At 40.5% G+C, this 22951-nt stretch overlaps 1 protein-coding gene across 4 annotated transcripts in view; it reads right to left on the bottom strand.

Moving 5' to 3' along the window:
• LOC110521032 (MAP/microtubule affinity-regulating kinase 3) overlaps window positions 1–19076 on the bottom strand; it is a 141490-nt gene extending 122414 nt beyond the window's left edge. For all 4 annotated transcript variants that reach the window (XM_090232299.1, XM_090232300.1, XM_036975517.2 and 1 more), the window contains exon 1: window positions 18367–19076. In XM_090232299.1, coding sequence (XP_090088425.1) covers window positions 18367–18417 — 51 coding nt within the window. In that variant the 5' untranslated portion in view covers window positions 18418–19076. The remainder of the gene's footprint in view (window positions 1–18366) is intronic.
• Between the last annotated feature and the right edge of the window lie 3875 nt (window positions 19077–22951).

Genomic DNA, 22951 nt, shown 5'->3' with positions numbered 1-22951 from the left:
AAAGAAGTACAGAGAAGAATAAGAAATAAAGTAACAAGTAATTAAAAAGTAGCAGAAAAATAACAACAGCAAGACTATATACAGGGGGGTACCGGTACAGAGTCAATGTGCGGGGGCACCGGTTAGTTGAGGTAGTATATACATGTAGGTATAGTTATTAAAGTGACTATGGAAAGATAAGAGAGTAGCAGCGGCGTAAAGGAAGGGGTGGGGCAATACAAATAGTCTGGGTAGCCATTTGATTAGATGTTCAGGAGTCTTATGGGTTGGGGTAGAAGTGGTTGAAAAGCCTCTTGGACCTAGACTTTGCGCTCTGGTACCGCTTGCTGTGCGGTAGCAGAGAGAGCAGTCTTTGATCCAGAAGTCAGCCCTATTTGGTAAAAGTCCATATTACGGCAAGAACAGCTCAAACAAGCAGAGAAATTATAGGTCAGTCAATACGGAAACATTTTCAAGAACTCTGCACTTCAACTGCAGTCCCAAAAACAATCAAGCACTATGATGAAACTGGCTCTCATGAGGACCGACACAGGAAAGGAAGACCCAGAGTTACCTCTGCTGTAGGGGATACGTTCATTAGAGTTACCAGCCTCAGAAATTGCAGCCCAAATAAATGTGTGACAGAGTTCAAGTAACAGACAACTGTTCAGAGGAGACTACGTGATGCAGGCCTTCATGGTCAAATTGCTGCAAAGAAACCACTACTAATGGACACCAATAAGAAGAGACTTGCTAGGGTCACGAAACACAAGCAATGGACATTAGACCGGTGGAAATCTGTTCTTGGTCTGATAAGTTCAAATTTGACATTTTTGGTTCCAACCACCGTGTCTTTGTGAGAAGCAGATTATTTCCACATGTATGGTTCCCACTGTGAAGCATGGAGGAGGAGGGGTGATGGTGATTTTCTGGTGACACCGTCAGTGATTTATTTAGAATTCAAGGCACACTTAACCAGAGTGGCTAACGCAGCATTCTGCAGTGATACGACATAGACCCAACACACCTCCAGGCTGTGTAAGGGCTATTTTACCAAGAAGGAGAGATGGAGTGCTGCATGAGATGACCTGGCCTCAAGCCAATTGAGATAATTTGGGATGAGTTGCAGAGTGAAGGAAAAGCAGCCAACAAGTGCTCAGCATTTGTGGGAACTCAAACACTGTTGGAAAAGCATTTCAGTTGAAGCTGGTTGAGAGAATGCCAAGAGTGTACAAAGCTGTCTAAGCACAGAGGGATTTATTTAACACTTTTTTGGTTACTACATGATTCCATGTGTTATTTCATAGTTTTGACATCTTCAGTATTATTCTACAATGTAGAAAATAGTAGAAATAAAGAAAAACCCTTGAATGGAGTAGGTGTCCAATCTTTTGACTGGTACTGTATGTAAATGTGATACCAGTTTTTTATTTTTAATACATTTGCTAAAATTTCTACAAACCCGGTTTGCTTTGTCATTATGGGGGTCATTATTGTGTAGATTGACGAGGGATTTTTTTTTTTATCCATTTAAGAATAAGGCTGTAATGTAACAAAATGTGGAAAAAGTCAAGGGGTCAGAATACTTTCCGAATGCACTGTACATCATCCAAAGCATAATTATTAACTTGACCATGCTTAAAGATATATTCAATGTGTGATTTGTTACCCATCCACCAATTACTGCCCTTCAATACGAGGCTTTCAAAAAGCTCCCTGGTCGTTGTAGTGGATTCTGTGCTTGAAACGTAATACTTGCCCGAGGGACCTTACAGATGTATGTATAGGGAACAGAGGAAGGTGTAGCCATTAAAATAAAATCCTGTCAACCCCTATTATTTCACATAGAGTCAATATAACTTGTGATTTAAGCCAAATTTCACAAGCTAGCATTATTATTTTATTTTTTAAATCTTCACTTATATCAGTAGTTAAACTACACATGGTTGATGATATTACTAGGTTCACTAGCTTGTTCTGCGTTGCATGTAATCAATGCGGTGCCCGTTAATTTATCATCGAATCACAGCCTACTTCAACTTCGCTAAACGGGTGATGATTTAACCTCTCTTGGGTAGGGAGCAGTATTTTCACATCCGGATGAAATGCGTGCCCAAAGTAAACTGCCTGTTACTCAGGCCCAGAAGCTAGATTATGCATATAATTGGAAGATATGGATAGAAAACACTCTAAAGTTTCTAAAACTGTTAACATTATGTCTGTGAGTATAACAGAACTGATATGGCAGGCGGAACCCCGAGGACAAACCATCCCCAAAAAAATGTCAGCATATCACTGTTTTCAATGACTGTCAGTTTTATTAAGGCTATCACTTTTATTGGCTGTCACAATGGCTGTCACTTTTATTAAGGCGAAATCCTCCCAGATTGCAGTTCCTAGGGCTTCCACTAGATGTCAACAGTCTTTAAAAAGAGTTTCAAACTGTTTTTGTTTTTTAAATGAGCCAGAAATTGTATTTTTTCTAGGTGGGTCCCATTTTGGCTGTAGTGTTTCCAAGCGAGTGAAGAGAGTGCGTTCTTTGGTATTTATCTCTGGTAAAGACAATAACAATTCTCTGTCTTACATTTGATTGTTTATTTACGTATTAGGGTACCTAAGGTTTGATTATAAACGTTGTTTGCCTTGTTTGGAAGTTTATTAGTAACGTTTGGGATTCATTTTGTATGCATTTTGATGGTGGGAAACTGGGTGGATTATTGACTGAAGTGCACCAGCTAAACTGAGTTTATGGATATAAAGAAGGACATTATCGAACAAAATGACCATTTGTGATGTATCTGGGACCTTTTGGAATGCCAACAGAAGAAGATCAAAGGTAAGGCATTTATTATATCGCTTTTTCTGACATTCATGGCGCACCTGCCTGGTTGAAATATGTTTTTCATGCTTTTGTATGCGGGTTGCTGTCCTCAGATAATCGCATGATGTGCTTTCGCAGTAAAGCCTTTTTGAAATCTGACACCGCGGCTGGATTAACAAGAAGTTAAGCTTTATTTTGATGTATTAGACTTATGATTTTATGAAAGTTAAATATGTATAATTCTGTAGTTTGAATTTCACGCTCTGCAATTTCACATGATGTTGGCCAGGTGGGATGCTACCTGCGCATTCGCGGAAAAAAAGCACAATCGTTGCACAAATGTACCTAACCATCAATACCATCAATACACAAGTATATTTTTGAAAATCTGCATATGTAGTTAAAAGAAATTAATGTTGCAGGCAATATTAAATAGGGAAATTGTCTCACGTCTCTTGCGTTCAGTGCAAGCAGAGTCAGGGTATATGCATCAGTTTGGGCCGCCTGGCTCGTTGCAAACTGTGTTAAGACCATTTCTTCCTAACAAAGACTGTAATTAACGCCAGAATTTGACATAATTATGACATAACATTGAAGGTTGTGTAATGTAACAGCAATATTTAGACTTAGGGTTGCCACCTGTTAAATAAAATACGGAACGGTTCCGTATTTCACTGAAAAAATAAACGTTTTGTTTTCTAAATTAGAGTTTCCGTATTTGACCATATTAATGACTTTACTGCGTTTGCCAGCAGCTCTTAGCAGTGCTTGAAGCACAGTGCTGTTTATGACTTCAAGCCTATCAACTCCCGAGATTAGGCTGGCAATACTAAAGTGCCTATAAGAACATCCAATAGTCAAAATGTATATGAAATACAAATAGTATAGAGAGAAATAATCCTATAATTCCTATAATAACTACAACCTAAAACTTCTTAACTGGGAATATTGAAGACTCATGTTAAAAAGGAACCACCAGCTTTCATTGATGTTCTCATGTTCTGAGCAAGGAACTTAAACGTTAGCTTTCTTGCATGGCACATATTGCACTTTTACTTTCTTCTCCAACACTGTTTTTGCATTATTTAAACCAAATTGAACATGTTTCATTATTTATTTGAGACTAAATTGATTTTATTTATGTATTATATTAAGTTAACATAAGTGTTCATTGTTCATTCAGTATTGTTGTAATTGCCATTATTACAAATACATACATTTCCACAGTTGAAGTAGGAAGTTTACATACACCTTAGCCAAATACATATAAACTCAGTTTTTCACAATTCCTGATATTTAATCCAAGTATAAATTCCCTGTTTTAGGTCAGTTAGGATCACCACTTTTTACACCACTGTGGAATGTCAGAATAATAGTAGAGAATTATTTCAGCTTTTATTTCTTTCATCACATTCCCAGTGGGTCAGAAGTTTACATACACTCAATTAGTATTTGGTAGCATTGTCTTTAAATTGTTTAAATTGGCTCAAACGTTTTGGGTAGCCTTCCACAAGCTTCCCACACTAAGTTGGGTGGATTTTGGCCCATTCCTCCTGACAGCTGGTGTAACAGATTCAGGTTTGTAGGCCTCCTTGCTCGCACACACTTTTTCAGTTCTGCCAACAAGTTATTTGGGATTGAGGTCAGGGCTTTGGTCACGGCCACTCCAATACATTGACTTTGTTGTCCTTAAGCCATTTTGCCACAACTTTGGAAGCATGCTTGGGGTAATTATCCATTTGAAATGATCTGTCTGTAAACAATTGTTGGAAAAATGACTTGTGTCCTGCACAAAGTAGATGTCCTAACTGACTTGCCAAAACTATAGTTTGTTCACAAGACATTTGTGGAGTGGTTGAAAAACGAGTTTTAAATGACTCCAACCTAAAGTGTATATAAACTTCCAACTTCAACTGTGTATATAGATATATATACATTAAAAAAATGGCAGATTAATCGGTGTCGGTCAACCTCTAGCTGTGACCTCTTGGTCAAATTGGGCACTGCTGTCCTTTCCTGCCCAGCATGTCATATGGGCCAACCAAAACCAATCTCAACCCTCTGCCAACAGTGAATGGGGCCCTGCAGGGTAAACAATATACCCTCATATTTATGTAACTAAACATTGTATTAACATGTGGTTACATGGGAAATGTCATTATTTTGTTTGGACTTACAATGAACAGGGGTCACCTTAAAGCATTAAGAAATATCTTGCTGCGTTTTGTAAATGCAGATCTAAAAATGATTCGTATTGTCATTTCTGCTCAGCATCAAACTAATGCTGTGCTTCGGTTGCTCTTCTCCACTGGGATGTGGAACGGGAATCCTATTAGCAGACAGCCTCTGACATGTAGCTACTTGTCTCTGGTAAAACGCAAGATGAACTTTAAACAAAACATTTGGAAATGTAGCTGGCTACATTCTTTGTATAATAAACATTAGAAATACGATGGCCATGCATCGTTTTTGGCAACAACAAAAAAATACCTTGCTATTTCATTGTAAGCTCACTTAGTTGTGTGGCTAGCCAGCCAAATAGCGTTGTACTTTGTTGTCACGTGATGAAAATGAAGCTATTTTCAGCTGAATGTGTTGTATCTTCTGTAAAGGAAGACTATAGTTGCACGCCCCTGATCACTCTATTGACGCAAAACAATTGTAGACTTTCAATACGAAATGCAGCTCTGCTTTTTGAAAATGCAGATTTCTGAACTCTAACGCGACCCCTGATTAGTTGACATGCATTGGTTTCAGTAGCTAGGTTTATACAAATATTGTAAAATCTGCATTTAAAAAAAAAAAAACATTTTCACATTTCCATCCAACTGCCATTTTAAGCGGATAAAATGGTTTGCATGATGAAAATATTACAATTTTCAACTCTACAGAATGGTTTTGTCACAAAAACTGTTGCGATAAATGGCATACTTGCCCGATCTGGTTTTGGCGCATGCGCTAGACAACAGTTCACTGATAAAGTGGACAGGGAATGTTATTTGATGAGTTTATGGATAAAAATATTTTTAAAAAATCAATTACGGTCAAGCACCTATCCTTATGTCACCAGCATCATTCAAATGACAGCCTACCATCAATATTTATTGGACATTTGCATGAAGCTCATCACCGTGCACATAACTTATTTCATAACGTATTGTGGTTATTACATCTGCCTATAAACTCTGCATACTTTTTTATGCATGAAATGGTTGGATGGAAACCGGTTTACTGTTGAATGAGAAAACATAAGATGACGCCAAACGCTTCAGCCTCAGTCTACATTTAAAAGGCACACACAAAGAGCATCGTTGTAACATTGTCGCAACATTGACACACTGCTGGGATGTTACTGCTGTGAAAACAACCCCTTAGTCTGTGGTTTCTCCTTTTCAGTCACAACACTTTCTATTTGTCTATGACCAAGTGTTTCATAAGACAGTGTCTGTTCAAAAAACACAAACAAAACACTTCATGGGGGGGGGGGTAATATTTTTGCTACTTGTGTGCACAGAGTTCTGTGCCTACAACTACTGTGTTGTACCCGTTTTCCCCCTCCTCACAGATTAGGCCCATTTTAAATGCTAATGACACCAGCAACCAAGTAGCTTACCATCTATCAGGGTTTCTGTCAGGAAAATATGGTTTCATTTACCGGAGATGTGAGAAATTCACCAGACACATATGCATTGCGTGCGCAACTTGATTAGAGGGTCCATCCCACAGCGCTCAGAAGGACTGAAAATCACATTTAGATTCGGGTCATTTATCTTAACAGAACATGCACGTCGAGGATGAAATGACATGTCTTTACCACGCACTTTGAAGATGTTAGAATAACTGTCCACATGGATTTTTCCTCAGCCATCAAGACGAGCAACAAAAAGCTACATTGCTAGCCTATGCATAGGTGGAGAGTGAGTTAAGTTTGGGGAAACATTTTCACCATAAACCTTTATAGTAAAGCATGCCATGTATCATCGCATTTGCAGACTTAAGTAAAATAGCCTACTATTTGTATTATGACGAGTAGATTGGATAATCATCATTTAAGCCAATAATATATCTCAATCACTGTTCGCAAAAACAAGATTGTTCTTATGCATGGCTGAGCGTGTATAGCGTAGAGGCCTGGGATATAGGCTATATCAGATACGTTTCTTCATTCTTTGCACAGGAAAAAAAATGTCATGCAATTCTACTCCTTTATAGGAATGGGGACATGATCAGACTTTTTTTTTGTAATACGTCAAATTACAGCGTGGCCTACTCTGTTGACAATGACAAACAGATCAATGAAAACGACCTTGACAATGTAACAGGCCTAAGAGAAGGGGAGACACCAATAGAATATGACGGCCATCAAAACTGGAGGAGGAAAAACGAAACTGAAGTGGCACAACAATGATAAAGAATGAATATGACCAACGCGCACTCACCGGGGATATGGCCGATGCTCTCCGTTGATGACAATAAGATAGACCTACTGTTTTTCGTTCCATTAAGTTGATCATTTTGATAACTAAAAGACAGATGAGTATTTTCATTGTCTTCTCTTTACAGCCATTTGCTTTGCAAACTTTTTCCCACGATTGCATTTTTTAAATATATTGTGACATGCCTGGCTGGGCCTCTAAATATCACTGACAGTCGTAACTCAACAATAATCTATTTGGTATTTGCAGGGCATGATTCATTTCCTTCCAACTGTAGGCAATGCCATTTAAAACAATCCACTCTTCCCCCCCCCCCTTGGGGAAGCTAAATTATCCTCTGTGGCCAAATCATTCTTTAGTAGCCTTTTTATTATTTTATTTATTTCTGTATAGACAAGAGTAGCCTAAATTAGGCTATATAATTTTGTCAATTTAATTAGCTTCCCCTAGCCTTATGGACGCGTCGCCTATGAGCCTATGTCAATCTAATATCCCCCATAGAATAGGTCAACTTTTTTATACTAATGGTCAGCTTGTTGCGAAAGAAATAAAAAAGACAGACTCTGGAACAGTTGTTGGATGATAGATCCCAAACTCTTACAACCAGTAGGCCTGGGCTACATCATTCTTTTTTTAAAGCAATGAATCCGATGCAATAGATAAGAACGTTTAGCTTAAATATGTTGATCAAATATTAATTTCTTAACATTATTAGCGTAACAATGCGCACAGTGCAGTTGGCTATCAGACAATAAAATAAAGTTGAAAACCAATAGAACATGAGCGAAATAGGCTACTGGTTTCAATGGCATGTGGAAGGAAGTCCTTACAAAATAATTTCCTCCACGGATATGGTCAGATTTTTGCCTAGGCTACATTGAAGCAAGGAAAAACATTCCTCATAATATGTAGTAAAATGTTCAAGTTTCAAACAATTAAGTAGCTATAGGTTTTCAAAATGCATACAGCCTCCAGCTCATTGCAAAGTGGTGTGTGATGCACTGATGAAACCTGCCTTACTTATGCATTTGAATTGTGAAGGGGAAGCGCACTTAAATTAGCCAATAAAGAAATAAAAAAAATAAAAAAAATGTTAACAGTGGCCCCCAAAAAATATTTAACACACGATTGCATTTAGAATTGTTGCAAGATGATTGGGCTTATCAAAGCGCTGTCTAACAGATGTTCCCTCCGAGGCTCTGTTATCTGTGATACTTAACGATTAAATACACACACGCTGCAATTTAATTACACAGAATTATACAAATGAACCCATATACACCGATAAGCATGACCGGTCAAATGTAATTCCTTCAACTGTTTTTTCCATCAATTAATAGGCTAAAAAGCATTATTTCGCAATGGATTCATTTCATTTTCCCGGACAATTGGCCCGGTGTCAATTGTATTTAATCGGCTTAAAAATATATAAAAATACCGGCTAAAAGAAATCCTGTCCTCTATATACCCCAGTTCTGACAGCTCTGAGCAAACTGGGACACGCTCAAAACTCAAACTGAAAGAACATTGATTCTCCTAACCTTTCAAAAGATCATACAAAAGGCAATTGTGAAATATAATCCCACAACGTGCAGTACAATGAGACTGAGGAGGAGTCTGTAGGCCACCATGACAATTTGGCTCTATGGAATAGGCCCTAAGAATCAGAGCATCTTAATTTCTAGGACCATATAGCGATGTGAACTCCGTATTGGGATAGGTAGGCTACAGCATGTAGCCTGCGTGGTCCAACAGTTAATGCTGTGGACCCTGTCATGTACAGCCTAGGCTACCAGAGTTCAAATACAACCCACTGCCCTCCGGATTCACTCGGTCTCCTAATTTTCTTCTCGCAACAAAATAAATCCAACCCACACAAAACAAATAATTTAAAAAGTGATAGTTACAGACGATCCTATTTGATAGCCTCAGAAGGCCCATCTGTGGTTTCTCATTCTGCTAAACCACTTGCAGTTTAATGCCTTTCAAAGTCATGCACACAGACAATGAATCAACGTTGTGCCCCAAAATAACAGACTAAGGTTGTCAAAGGCTTGGTCAGGGATGGACTCGTTTGGTGTCAAGCAATGGCTTCATTGTGAAAGTCTCTCCCATTTATGGTGTCAAGGTTCGGATGTAGCCTAATTACAGTATGTGCTGTGTGAGCAAGGGGGCTCATTTTAAACACAGCATCGGGTTTTTCAACTCAAACTTGAATGTGACATCGGTATGGGTAGCCGAATACAGGTTTTCGAAATTGAGGGTCTCTCTTAATAGGACGCACAGAAATGTCTGATTTATGCACAGAATTCGAAAGTCTCCAAATACCTCAACCTTGGCTTACAGTAAAAACTATGAACCCTGATACATTTAAAATAGCCCGATTGATACTTTTGCAAATTCTCTAACTTCAACGTTATCTTAACTGCCATCTTGACTAGATATTCTCTCTCGCGCCAATTGTCATTAACGATTTCCTAAAATTTAAAGAGTTCGCCCAATTTGACTTTGTGACAAAACACGCAAATGTAGTGTGGAGAATCATTGTAGCATCTAAATCGTTGTGAAATAGATTTTCCATAACCCAAAATATTGTATTTTCAGCTGGTTTACAAAACAAAAAAGTACAAGACACAAAAACGAAATTTAAGAATGGGACGCATAGAAATAGCGCACATTGAACAGATCTACAGCTTGCAGATCTAGACTTGATGACAATGATGACAGATCTAACTCTATTTCTATGTAGATCTGGTCAGGTTACCCAAAAAGTTTCACGTTGCAGCTTTAACTAAAATGGGTGACTTCTGGAAGAGAATAGATACTTACTATGGCGATGCGGTGCCCTTTTACCGAGTGTGAGCCCTTCATCCTCGCATCGGCGATCTGAATGGCATCAGAAGAGAGTGCTCGTCCGGTTTTGTGCTGGTGGCAGGTTAATGATCCAAATTGCGCTCAGTGATGCTCCGACAAGTGTGAACACATTGTGGGCACCTGTTGCTCAATTCAAACGTGGTGGGCAGACAGAAGCCAAACTACTTTTTAGTTTTTTCAAATTGCCGGCGTCTTGAAGCTAAAATTGAGATTATGTATACGCTGCCAATGACCATACAAAAAGTAACGGAGAGGAATATCAATACAGCGAATTTAGGAAAAATATGAATTTGAGGTAAGTGCATGGGGACCTCCACTATTATAGTGTATGGTCTATTTTATAGTGTATATCATCATCGCTTCATTTCCACCGCCATATATTCATGCGTTCCGGTGACCGCTCCATCATTGAAACAGAGTGCCTGGGTTGGCGGCCTAGAAACGGCATATTCCCTGTAATGCTGCCTCGTGTATATATAACAATTCAATTGTGGTGGGGCAAGGTCCAATCTTTACATGACAAAGATGCCTGCTCTGTTATTGGTTGGCACGGTATTATGAGGTACAGTGCCTTCAGAAAGTATTCACACCCCTTAACTTATTCCACATGTTGTTGTTACACATCCTGAATTCAACATGGATTAAATTGATTTCTCACCCATCTACATGCAATACCCCATAATGACAAAGTGAAAACACGTTTAGAGGCTGTTTCCTCTGACACATTGGTGCGGCTGGCTTCCGGGTTAAGTGTGCGGGTGTTAAGTAGCGCGGTTTGGCGGGTCATGTTTCGGAGGACGCATGACTCGACCTTCGCCTCTCCTGAATCTGTTCGGGAATTCCAGCGATGAGGCAAGATCGAAACAGGGGAGGAAAAGGGGGTAAAATAAAAACAAACATATTCCACTTTGACATTATGGGGTATTGTGTGTAGGCAAATGAGAAAACAAATCTCAATTTTTATACATTCTCAATTCAGGCTGAAAAGCAACAAAATGTGGAAAAAGTAAACTTTCTGAAGGCACTGTACCCCATAATACCGTGCCAACCAATAAAAGCAGAGGCATCTTTGTAATGTCACATTTGGACCTTGCCCCACCACAATAGAATGTATCGATAGGAGGCAGCATTACAGGTAATATGTAGTATCTAGGCCGCCAACCCATGCTCTCTGTTTCAATGCCTTCAATAACGAAGCCGTCAGTGCCTGTCATCCGAGCACATGACGTTGAGAATTAACAGACGAAACTGAACACAATCACTGGTTGAATCTCTAAACATTAAGAATTGCAAGAAATTGGCCAGAAAATAGCCCACAGGCTTTGCATTTGTTGGTGTGTAAAATACAGACACAAATATATAACATACACTAATGCACGATATATCGGTAAAGCATATCGGAATGAAACGATATTAGCTAAAAATGCCAACATTGGTCCGATGTCTAGTTTAACGCTGATGTGCAAAACCAATGTCAAAGATGATGTGCATACCTATATAAAAAGTAGGTAGATGACATGTTGCTACACTGCATTCCTAACCTAGCCCACAAGGTCTGCTGTGTGGATCGAGCAGTCAACAAGTCAAGCAGTCCTTTGAAAGAGTAAGAACATTTCAGCGAGACAACTCAAAAAAGGCAAAATCCATTCATGCCAAGATAATGGTGTTCATTGCCCTTGACAATCAACCGTTCTCTGTCGTGGGTGATGTTGGCTTTCGTGACTGGTCGAGCACCGGTACACATTACCAAGTAGGCGCTATTTTTCCAGATGTTGCCCTACCAGAGTTACACAGTATTGTTGAAATGAACATCCATGAGCTACTTGCTCTGGGTGTCACTGCTATTAGCTTCACGACTGACATTTGGATCAGTGATGTCAGCCCCCATGAGCATGCCAAGTCTGACAGCCCAGTGGGTCGACAAGGATTTCATACTGAGGAAAGCCGTATTGCATGCTCATTAATGTGCTGGTTCTCATACCACTGCTGCCATTTCAATGGCATTTGAGAACATGTTTGAAGCATGAACACTCCTAGCTCCATTCAAACAACTGACTGGAGAAATAAGCTCAACGGCATTTGCAGCAGACGTGATACCCTGTCATGGCATTGAAACGCCTGCTCAACAAAAATGCCAACACAGACCGTTGGGTTAACTTGGAAAAGTACTCTACTAGAGGCTGTGAACAAGCGATTCAGAAGCATTCTCTCTGAGCCTCTACTGTGTCTCCACCATGGTCAATGCTAGGTACAACGACCGCTACTTCAATGCAGACTAGAAACAGGGTTTACGTGAAATGTTACAGACACAGCTGGACAAGATGGAAATGGACACAGTGACAGTGCGCACCGAGGAAGAAAGGCCACGGACAGACAGAGCTGAAACTTCACTGCTTGACATGTATGATGAAATCCTGGTTGAGACTGAACAAATGAACAATGAAACAGCACAGCAAGTAAGTGAAAGAAATAGGTTTTGATTATGTTTTACTGGTAAATATTTGAATGAACATAAGATTCAACAACAGAAAAACTGAACAAGTTCCACAGACATGTGACTAACATCTCCTCCTCATGGACTGCACCAGATTTGCCAGTTCTTGCTGTGAGATGTTACCCCACTCTTCCACCAAGGCACCTGCAAGTTCCTGGACATTTCTGTGGGGAATGGCCCTAGCCCTCACCCTCCGATCCAACAGGTCCCAGACGTGCTCAATGGGATTGAGATTCAGGCTTTTCGCTGGCCATGGCAGAACACTGACATTCCTGTCTTGCAGGAAATCACGCACAGAACAAGCAGTATGGCTGGTGGCATTGTCATGCTGGAGGGTCATGTCAGGATGAGCCTGCAGGAAGGGTACCACATAAGGGAGGATGTCTTCCCTGTAACGCACAGCGTTGAGATTGCCTGCAATGACAACAAGCTCAGTCCAAAGATTCTGTGACACACTGCCCTAGATGATGGACCATCCACCTCAAATCGATCCCGCTCCAGAGTACAGGCCTCAGTATAACGCTTATTCCTTCGACGATAAACGTGAATCCGACCATCAACCCTGGTGAGACAAAACCACCACTCGTCAGTGAATAGCACTTTTTGTCAGTCCTGTCTGGCCCAGCAACTGTGGGTTTGTGCCCATAGGCGACGTTGTTGCCGGTGATGTCTGGTGAGGACCTGCCTTACAACAGGCCTACAAGCCCTCAATCCAGCCTCTCTCAGACTATTGTGGACAGTCTGAGCACTGATGGAGGGATTGTGCGTTCCTGGTGTAACTCGGGCAGTTGTTGTTGCCATCCTGTACCTGTCCCGCAGGTGTGATGTTCGGATGTACCGATCCTGTGCAGGTGTTGTTACACGTGGTCTGCCACTGTGAGGACGATCAGCTGTCCGTCCTGTCTCCCAGTAGCGCCGTCTTAGGCGTTTCACAGTACGGACATTGCAATTTATTGCGCTGGCCACTTCTGCAGTCCTCAGGCCTCCTTGCAGCATGCCCAAGGCATGTTCACCCAGATGAGCAGGGACCCTGGGCATCTTTCTTTTGGTGTTTTTCAGTCAGTAGAAAGGCCTCTTTAGTGTCCTAAGTTTTCATAACTATGACCTTAATTGCCTACTGTCTGTAAGCTGTTAGTGTCTTAACGGCCGTTCCACAGGTGCATGTTCATTAATTGTTTATGGTTCACTGAACAAGCATGGGAAACCGTGTTTAACTTCTTGGTGACAGGGGGGCAGTATTGAGTAGCTTGGATGAATAAGGTGCCCAGAGTAAACTGCCCGCTACTCTGTCCCAGATGCTAATATATGCATACTATTAGTAGTATTGGATAGAAAACACTCTGAAGTTTCTAAAACTGTTTGAATGATGTCTGTGAATATAACAGAACTCATATGGTAGGTGAAAACCTGAGACAAATCCAACCAGGAAGTGGGAAATCTGAGGTTTGTAGTTTAATTTAAGTGATTGCCTATCCAATATGCTGGGTCTATGGGGCCAGATTGCACTTCCCAAGGCTTCCAGCAGATGTCAACAGTCTTTAGAAAGTTGTTTGAGGCTTCTATTGTGGAAGGTGGTCGAATAAGAGCTGTTTCAACAAGTGGACTGGCTGTGGCCAATCAGTTGTTTACTGCGCGGTCACGCGGGCGCACTGTTCCTTCTTTTTCCTCTGTAATGAATACGCTATTGTCCGGTTGGAATATTATTGAATATTTATTATAAAAAGACCTTAAGGATTGATTGTAAACATCGTTTGACATGTTTCTACAAACTGTAATGGAACTCTTGACTTTGTCTGGGTTTTGCGCTCGCGCATTGTGCCTTTGGAATAGTGACCTAAACGGAGGTATTTGGACATAAATATGGATATAATCGAACAAAACAAAAATTTATTGTGGGAGTCCTGGGAGTGCATTCCGACGAAGAGTTAGTGAAGATTTATAATGCTATTTATGACTTTTGTTGGCTCCACAATTTGGCAGGTAACTGTATGGCTTGCATTTGTGGCTGAACGTTGTTCTCAGATTATTGAATATTGTGCTTTTGCCGTAAAGCTTTTTTGAAATCTGACAGCGGTTGCATTAAAACTTCTTAAGGTATAGGATATCCACTTTTGGATAAATAGCGTGCCCAATTTCAACTTCCTGCTACTTATGCCAAGAATATAAGATATGCATATTATTAGTAGATTCGGATAGAAAACACTAAAGTTTCTAAAACTGTTTGAATCATGTCTGTGAGTATAACAGAACTTATGTAGCAGGCAAAACCCAGGAGGACAAACTGTTCAGAATGTTCTTTTTTTTTTAGGTCTGTCTGTTCAGTGAGTTCTCATTGGAACACTAGATTAATTAGGAGTTCGTTTTCAGTTCCTACCGCTTCCACTGGATGTCACCAGTCTTTGGAATTTGGTTGAGGTTATTCATTTGAGAAATGAAGAAATACGGCCATCTTGGAAAAGTAGCGTTTTTTGTTTTCTTCCTGTATTGAACACAGACCCGTCTTCAATTTGATTGATTATTAACGTTTAAAAATACCTAAAGTTGTATTACAAAAGTAGTTTGAAATATTTTGGCAAAGTTTATAGGCAACTTTTGAAAAATGTATTGACGTTGCGCATTTTGGAAGCTGTTTTTTTCTGGATCATATGGACAGAATTAATCAAACAAAAAGGACCAATTGTGATGTTTATGGGACATATTGGCGTGCCAACAAAATAAGCTCGTCAAAGGTAAGGCATGTTCTATATTTTATTTCTGCGTTTTGTGTAGCGCCTGCATGGTTGAAATATACTAACCTCTTTGTTTACTGTTGTGCTATCATCAGATAATAGCTTCTTATGCTTTTGCCGAAAAGCCTTTTTAAAATCGGACATGTTGGCTGGATTCACAACGAGTGTAGCTTTAATTGAGTATCTTACATGTGTGATTTAATGAAAGTTAGATTTTTATCTTTTTTTTTTTTTTTTTTTTGCCACGCTGCATTTTCCCTGGCTCTTGCCCAAGTGGGACACAAGCGTCCACTATACCATAAGAAGTTAAGAACAAGTTTATCTTTAATTCTATGCAAAACATGTATCTTTCATCAAAGTTTATGATGAGTATTTCTGTTACTTGATGTGGCTCTCTGCAATTTCTCCGGATGTTTTGGAGAAATTTCTGTACATGGCGCCAATGTAAACTGAGGTTTTTGGATATAAATATGAACTTAATCGAACAAAACATACATGTATTGTGTAACATTGAGTCCTGGGAGTGTCATCTGATGAAGATAGTGATTCATTTTATCTATATTTCTGCTTTTTGTGACACCTCTCTTCGGTTGGAAAATGGCTGAATGCTTTGTGACTAGTTGCTGACCTAACATTATGATATGTTCTGCTTTCGCCGAAAAGTATTTTTGAAATCGGACACTGTGGTTGGATTAACGAGAAGTGTATCTTTAAAATGGTGTAAAATACTTGTATGATTGAGGGATTTTAATTATGAGATTTCTGTTGTTTTGAATCTGCAATTTTACTGGCTGTTGGCGAGGTGGGACGCTAGCGTCCCGAACGATCCCAGAGAGGTTAAACCCTTTACAATTAAGATCTGTGAAGTTTTACTAATTATCTTAGAAAGACAGGGTCCTGAAAAAGGGACATTTCTTTTTTTGCTGAGTTTACATACACACAATACACAGTGCATTGGGAAAGTATTCAGACCCCTTCCCTTTATTAAGTTACAGCCTTATTCTAAAACGTATTAAATAAATAAAATCCTCATTAATCTACACACAATTTTAGCAAATTTATTTAAAAAAAATACAAAATTTAAATATCTTATTTACATAAGTATTCAGACCGTTTGCTATGAGACACGAAATTGAGCTCAGGTGAATCCTGTTTCCATTGATCATCCTTGACATGTTTCTACAACTTGATTGTAGTCCACCTGTGGTAAATTCTATAAGCGGTCTATAAGATCCAACAGTTGACAGTTCACGTCAGTGCAAAAACCAAGCCATGAGGTCAAAGGAAGTGTCCGTAGAGCGCCGAGACAGGATTGTTTCAAGGCACAGATCTGGGGAATGGTACCAAAACATTTCTGCAGCATTGAAGGTCTCCAAGAACACAGTGGCTTCCATCATTGTTAAATGGAAGAAGTTTGGAACCACCTCTTCCTAGAGCTGGCCGCCCGGCCAAACTGAGCAATCGAGAGAGAAGGGCCTTGGTCAGGGAGGTGACCAAGAACCCGATAGTCACTGATAGAGCTCCAAAATTCCTCTATGGAGATGGGAGAAACTTCCAGAACAACAACCATCTCTGCAGCACTCCACCAATCAGGCCTTTATGGTAGAGTGGCCAGACGGAAGCCATGCCTCAGTGAAAGGCACATGACAGCCTGCTTGGAGTTTACCCAAAGTAACCTAAAGGAATCTCAGACCATGAGAAACAAGATTCTCAGGTCTGATGAAACCAAGACTTAAATCTTTGGCCTGAATGCGTCACACGTCACGTCTGGAGGAAACCTGGCACCATCCCTACATTGAAGCATGGTGGTGGCAGCATCATGCTGGAGAAATATTTTTCAGCGGCACGGACTGGGAGACTAGTCAGGTTCAAGTGAAGATGAGCGGAACAAAGTACAGATATTCCCTTCATGAAGACCTGCTCCAGAGCGCTCAGGTCCTCAGACTGGGTCAAAGGTTCACTTTCCAACAGGACAATGACCCTAAGTACACAGCCAAGACAACCAGGAGTGGCTTCGGGACAAAGTCTCTGAATATCTTTGAGTGGCCCAGCCAGAGCCTGGACATGAACCAGATCGAACATCTCTGGAGAGACCTGAAAATAGCTGTGCAGCGACGCTCCCCATCCAACCTGACAGAGCTTGAGAGGATCTGCAGAGGAGAATGAGAGAAACTCCCCAAATACAGGTGTGCCAAGCTTGAAGCATCATACCATAGAAGATTCAAAGCTGTAAAGGTGATTCAAAGTACTGAGTGAAGGGTCTGAATACTTAAGCACGTGTTATCAGTTTATTTGTAATAAATCTAAACCTCTTTTTGCTTTATGGGGTTTTGTGTGTTTTTTTATGTAAGTTTATTTAACTAGGCAAGTCAGTTAAGATGATTTTTATTTTGCAATGACGTCCTGGCCAAATCCTAACCCGGATGATGCTGGGCCAATTGTGTGCCGCCCTATGAGACTCCCAATCACGGCCGGCTGTGATACAGCCCGGGATCTAACCAGGTTTTGAAGTGAAGCCTCTAGCACTGACATTCGGGGTGTAGATTGATGGAGGGGAAAACGGTTTAATCAATTTTAGAATAAGGCTGTAACGTAACAAAATGTGGAAAAAGTCAAGAGGTCTGAATACTTTCCTAAAGGCACTGTATGTATTTCTCTGTAAGCACACATACATACTCTACGCAACATGTGCATCTTGCATAAACTGGGTGCCAAGTAGTCTTACTTACAGAGCTTTCTGTCCTGACTAATTACCAGTCTGGAAAATGTGTCACAGTCCGAAATCAATTCTGTAGTAATAGGAATGTGAATGTAAAGTTTGGGTCACATATAGTCTACGCGCTCTGCGTCAGTCTGACATTCGGATACAAAGCTTAGTTATGCACTATTGTGGATGGTTACTTTGTATCACAGTTTGGGTACAAGGCCATTTTAAACCAATAGCCTAACATAATTCTTAAAAGTTGACCAACACCGATTTGAGAGCTGAAAATGGTAAAGAACTAACCGTTATTCAACTGAACAAATACTTACATTTTCAGTGTCACGCTCATTGACAGTAGGTAGTGGCGTTCTGGTTGACATTTTAATAATTCCTTGATCCCCGAAGTGGTTCTGCGTCTGCTTTTGCTGCACCTTAGTCTAACGACAGCACAGCAGGTCTGGAACTGATATTTAAGATCATGGATTCGTTCACCCACATTAACGCAACGCCACAGCCAAGTTCCAGCAAAACATACGCCGGAAGATGTCTAGAACACCGATTCATTAAATAAATGATCGAACCGCATTACTGTACAGAACACACCGGTGGGACAGATTGCGACAAAGGCAATTCCCCCAAAAAAGTTGTCCAAAAACAAACCATAACCCCGAGCTCCAAAATGTAACAATCCGTTTTTCGGGAACGACTCTATTGTAAAGCTCAATAAACGGTGTTCTGATAGTTCACAGGTCCTCAACAAATTCAGATAACGTTCAGACAAGGAATAGGGGAGAAAGGAGTTCACGTAAAACCGGTCTCAGAATTTGCAGCCAATTTTTGACGCCTTGGGTTCCTGTAGATTTTCGGCTTCTGACACGCACTGCCCCTGTTTCTGATGGGGCTGGTACCCCGAAAGACTCAAATTCGGCTAAAGACCTCCCTCTCATCCCAAAAGTAAGGGAGGTTTGCTTGATGGGTAGATCCAAGATGGCCGCCAACTAACTGGAGAGAGGCAAGCCAAACCCAATGTGTTGAGAGGAAGTGAGGAAAGAGAGGCTTTAAAGCTTATTGGCGCTTCGGCTGAGGTCAGCGCGTTTGTTGTTGCTAGGGTGATTACTGGAGAAAAAATCTACCTGCTGCACAAGACATGAAATACCCTGCCTACTGTACCTATGCTGCCCCCTCCATCCCATGCATGCATTGTCAGTGAATCAACTGAAAGCACAGATCGACTTGGCTGTTTTTATTTTTATTTTCCATCTCTCATGATTCTGAACACCCAAATCTATCCATCCATATTGTGACCACAGTCATTCAGTCTCACATGCTTCCTCACACACACACTCACGTTTACAGTTTAAAGCTTGCTGGAAACAAAAAAGGATACATCAAATCAAATCAAATTTTATTTGTCACATACACATGGTTAGCAGATGTTAATGCGAGGGTAGCGAAATGCTTGTGCTTCTAGTTCCCACAATGCAGTAATAACCAACAAGTAATCTAGCTAACAATTCCAAAACTACTACCTTATAGACAGACACAAGTGTAAGGGGATAAAGAATATGTACATAAAGATATATGAATGAGTGATGGTACAGAGCGGCATAGGCAAGATACAGTAGATGGTATTGAGTGCAGTATATACAGTGCCTTGCGAAAGTATTCGGCCCCCTTGAACTTTGCGACCTTTTGCCACATTTCAGGCTTCAAACATAAAGATATAAAACTGTATTTTTTTGTGAAGAATCAACAACAAGTGGGACACAATCATGAAGTGGAACGACATTTATTGGATATTTCAAACTTTTTTAACAAATCAAAAACTGAAGAATTGGGCGTGCAAAATTATTCAGCCCCCTTAAGTTAATACTTTGTAGCGCCACCTTTTGCTGCGATTACAGCTGTAAGTCGCTTGGGGTATGTCTCTATCAGTTTTGCACATCGAGAGACTGAAATTTTTTCCCATTCCTCCTTGCAAAACAGCTCGAGCTCAGTGAGGTTGGATGGAGAGCATTTGTGAACAGCAGTTTTCAGTTCTTTCCACAGATTCTCAAATGGATTCAGGTCTGGACTTTGACTTGGCCATTCTAACACCTGGATATGTTTATTTTTGAACCATTCCATTGTAGATTTTGCTTTATGTTTTGGATCATTGTCTTGTTGGAAGACAAATCTCCGTCCCAATCTCAGGTCTTTTTCAGACTCCATCAGGTTTTCTTCCAGAATGGTCCTGTATTTGGCTCCATCCATCTTCCCATCAATTTTAACCATCTTCCCTGTCCCTGCTGAAGAAAAGCAGGCCCAAACCATGATGCTGCCACCACCATGTTTGACAGTGTGGATGGTGTGTTCAGCTGTGTTGCTTTTACGCCAAACATAACGTTTTGCATTGTTGCCAAAAAGTTCAATTTTGGTTTCATCTGACCAGAGCACCTTCTTCCACATGTTTGGTGTGTCTCCAAGGTGGCTTGTGGCAAACTTTAAACAACACTTTTTATGGATATCTTTAAGAAATGGCTTTATTCTTGCCACTCTTCCATAAAGGCCAGATTTGTGCAATATATGACTGATTGTTGTCCTATGGACAGAGTCTCCAACCTCAGCTGTAGATCTCTGCAGTTCATCCAGAGTGATCATGGGCCTCTTGGCTGCATCTCTGATCAGTCTTCTCCTTGTATGAGCTGAAAGTTTAGAGGGACGGCCAGGTCTTGGTAGATTTGCAGTGGTCTGATACTCCTTCCATTTCAATATTATCGCTTGCACAGTGCTCCTTGGGATTTTTAAAGCTTGGGAAATCTTTTTGTATCCAAATCCGGCTTTAAACTTCTTCACAACAGTATCTCGGACCTGCCTGGTGTGTTCCTTGTTCTTCATGATGCTCTCTGCGCTTTTAACGGACCTCTGAGACTATCACAGTGCAGGTGCATTTATACGGAGACTTGATTACACACAGGTGGATTGTATTTATCCTCATTAGTCATTTAGGTCAACATTGGATCATTCAGAGATCCTCACTGAACTTCTGGAGAGAGTTGGCTGCACTGAAAGTAAAGGGGCTGAATAATTTTGCATGCCCAATTTTTCAGTTTTTGATTTGTTAAAAAAGTTTGAAATATCCAATAAATGTCGTTCCACTTCATGATTGTGTCCCACTTGTTGTTGATTCTTCACAAAAAAATACAGTTTCATATCTTTATGTTTGAAGCCTGAAATGTGGCAAAAGGTCGCAAAGTTCAAGGGGGCTGAATACTTTCGCAAGGCACTGTATTGAAGCAACATCTCAAGACATCAGTCAGGAAGTTAAAGCTTGGTCGCAAATGGGTCTTCCAAATGGACAATGACCCCAAGCATACTTCCAGCCATCACAAAGCCCTGACCTCAATCCTATAGAAAACTTGTAGGCAGAACTGAAAAAGCATGTGCGAGCAAGGAGGCCTTACAACCCTGCAAGGAGGCTACCCAAAATGTTTGACCCAAGTTAAACAATTTAAAGGCAATGCTACCAAATACTAATTGAGTGTATGTAAACTTCTGACCCACTGGGAATGTGATGAAAGAAATAAAAGCTGAAATAAATCACTCTTTACTATTACTCTGACATTTCACAATCATAAAATAAAGTGGTGATCCTAACGGACCTAAAACAGGGAATATTTGCTAGGATTAAATGTCAGGAATTATGAAAAACTGAGTTTAAATGTATTTGGCTAAGGTGTATGTAAACTTTTGACTTCAACTGTGTGTGTGTAAGTGTATATATATGTATCTCTCTTGAATATTAGTTGATCTACCCCTAAATAAATATATTAAAAAATGTAATAAAAGCATTGTTGATGTCCACATGCATGGCTAAGGCATGTCTAATAATACTGGTACTAAATACTTCTACGGAGTTTAAGTATGCATAAACCCTGATATGGAATAGACTTAAGGTGTTTATTAACAACTTAAATGACAGCTACAGTATTATTCAACTTAGTCTGCTTCAACGTAACTGCTTGCTTGCTAACCCGGTCTGCTAACTGCTAGCTTGTTTAGCCCCGGCCTACTAACTGTTAGCATCGGCCTGCTAACTGTCTGAATCGCCGTGGACCCATATGTTCACTTTGCTACTTATGCCTCTCCCTAATATCAATATGCCTCGTCCATTACTGTCCTGGTTAGTGATTATGGTCTTATTTCACTGTAGAGCCTCTAGCCCTGCTCAATATGCCTTAACCAACAATGTTATCCCACCTCCTACATATGCGATGACATCACCTGGTTTAAAAGTCTCTAGAGACTATCTCTCTCTCATCATTACTCAATGCCTAGGTTTACCTCCAATGTACTCACATCCTACCTTACCTCTGTCTGTACACTATGCTATCGTGCCCAGAAACCTGCTCCTTTTACTCTCTGTTCCGAACGTGCTAGACGGCCAGTTCGTATAGCATTTAGCCGTACCCTTATCCTTCTTCTCCTCTGTTCCTCTGGTGATGTAGAGGTTAATCCAGGTCCTGCAGTGCCTAGCTCCACTCCCACTCCCCAAGTGCTCTCATTTGTTGACTTCTGTAACCGTAAAAGCCTTGGTTTCATGCATGTTAACATTAGAAGCCTACTCCCTAAGTTTGTTATACTCACTGCTTTAGCACACTCTGCCAACCCGGATGTCTTAGTCGTGTCTGAATCCTGGTTTAGGAAAACCACCAAAAACCTTGAAATCTCCATTGCTAACTATAACATTTTCCGCCAAGATAGAACTGCCAAATGGGGGGCGTTGCAATCTACTGCCAAGATAGCCAAGAGTTCTGTATTACTATCGAAGTCTGTACCCAAACAATTCGAGCTTCTACTTCTAAAAATGCACCTTTCCAGAAACAAGTCTCACACTGTTGCCGCTTGCTATAGACCTCCCTCTGCCACCAGCTG

Source organism: Oncorhynchus mykiss, chromosome 4 (assembly GCF_057628025.1).
Source record: "Oncorhynchus mykiss isolate SJ-2025 chromosome 4, ASM5762802v1, whole genome shotgun sequence".
In the NCBI taxonomy this organism is placed as follows: domain Eukaryota; kingdom Metazoa; phylum Chordata; class Actinopteri; order Salmoniformes; family Salmonidae; genus Oncorhynchus; species Oncorhynchus mykiss.
This window is presented reverse-complemented; position numbering and strand designations above follow the sequence as displayed.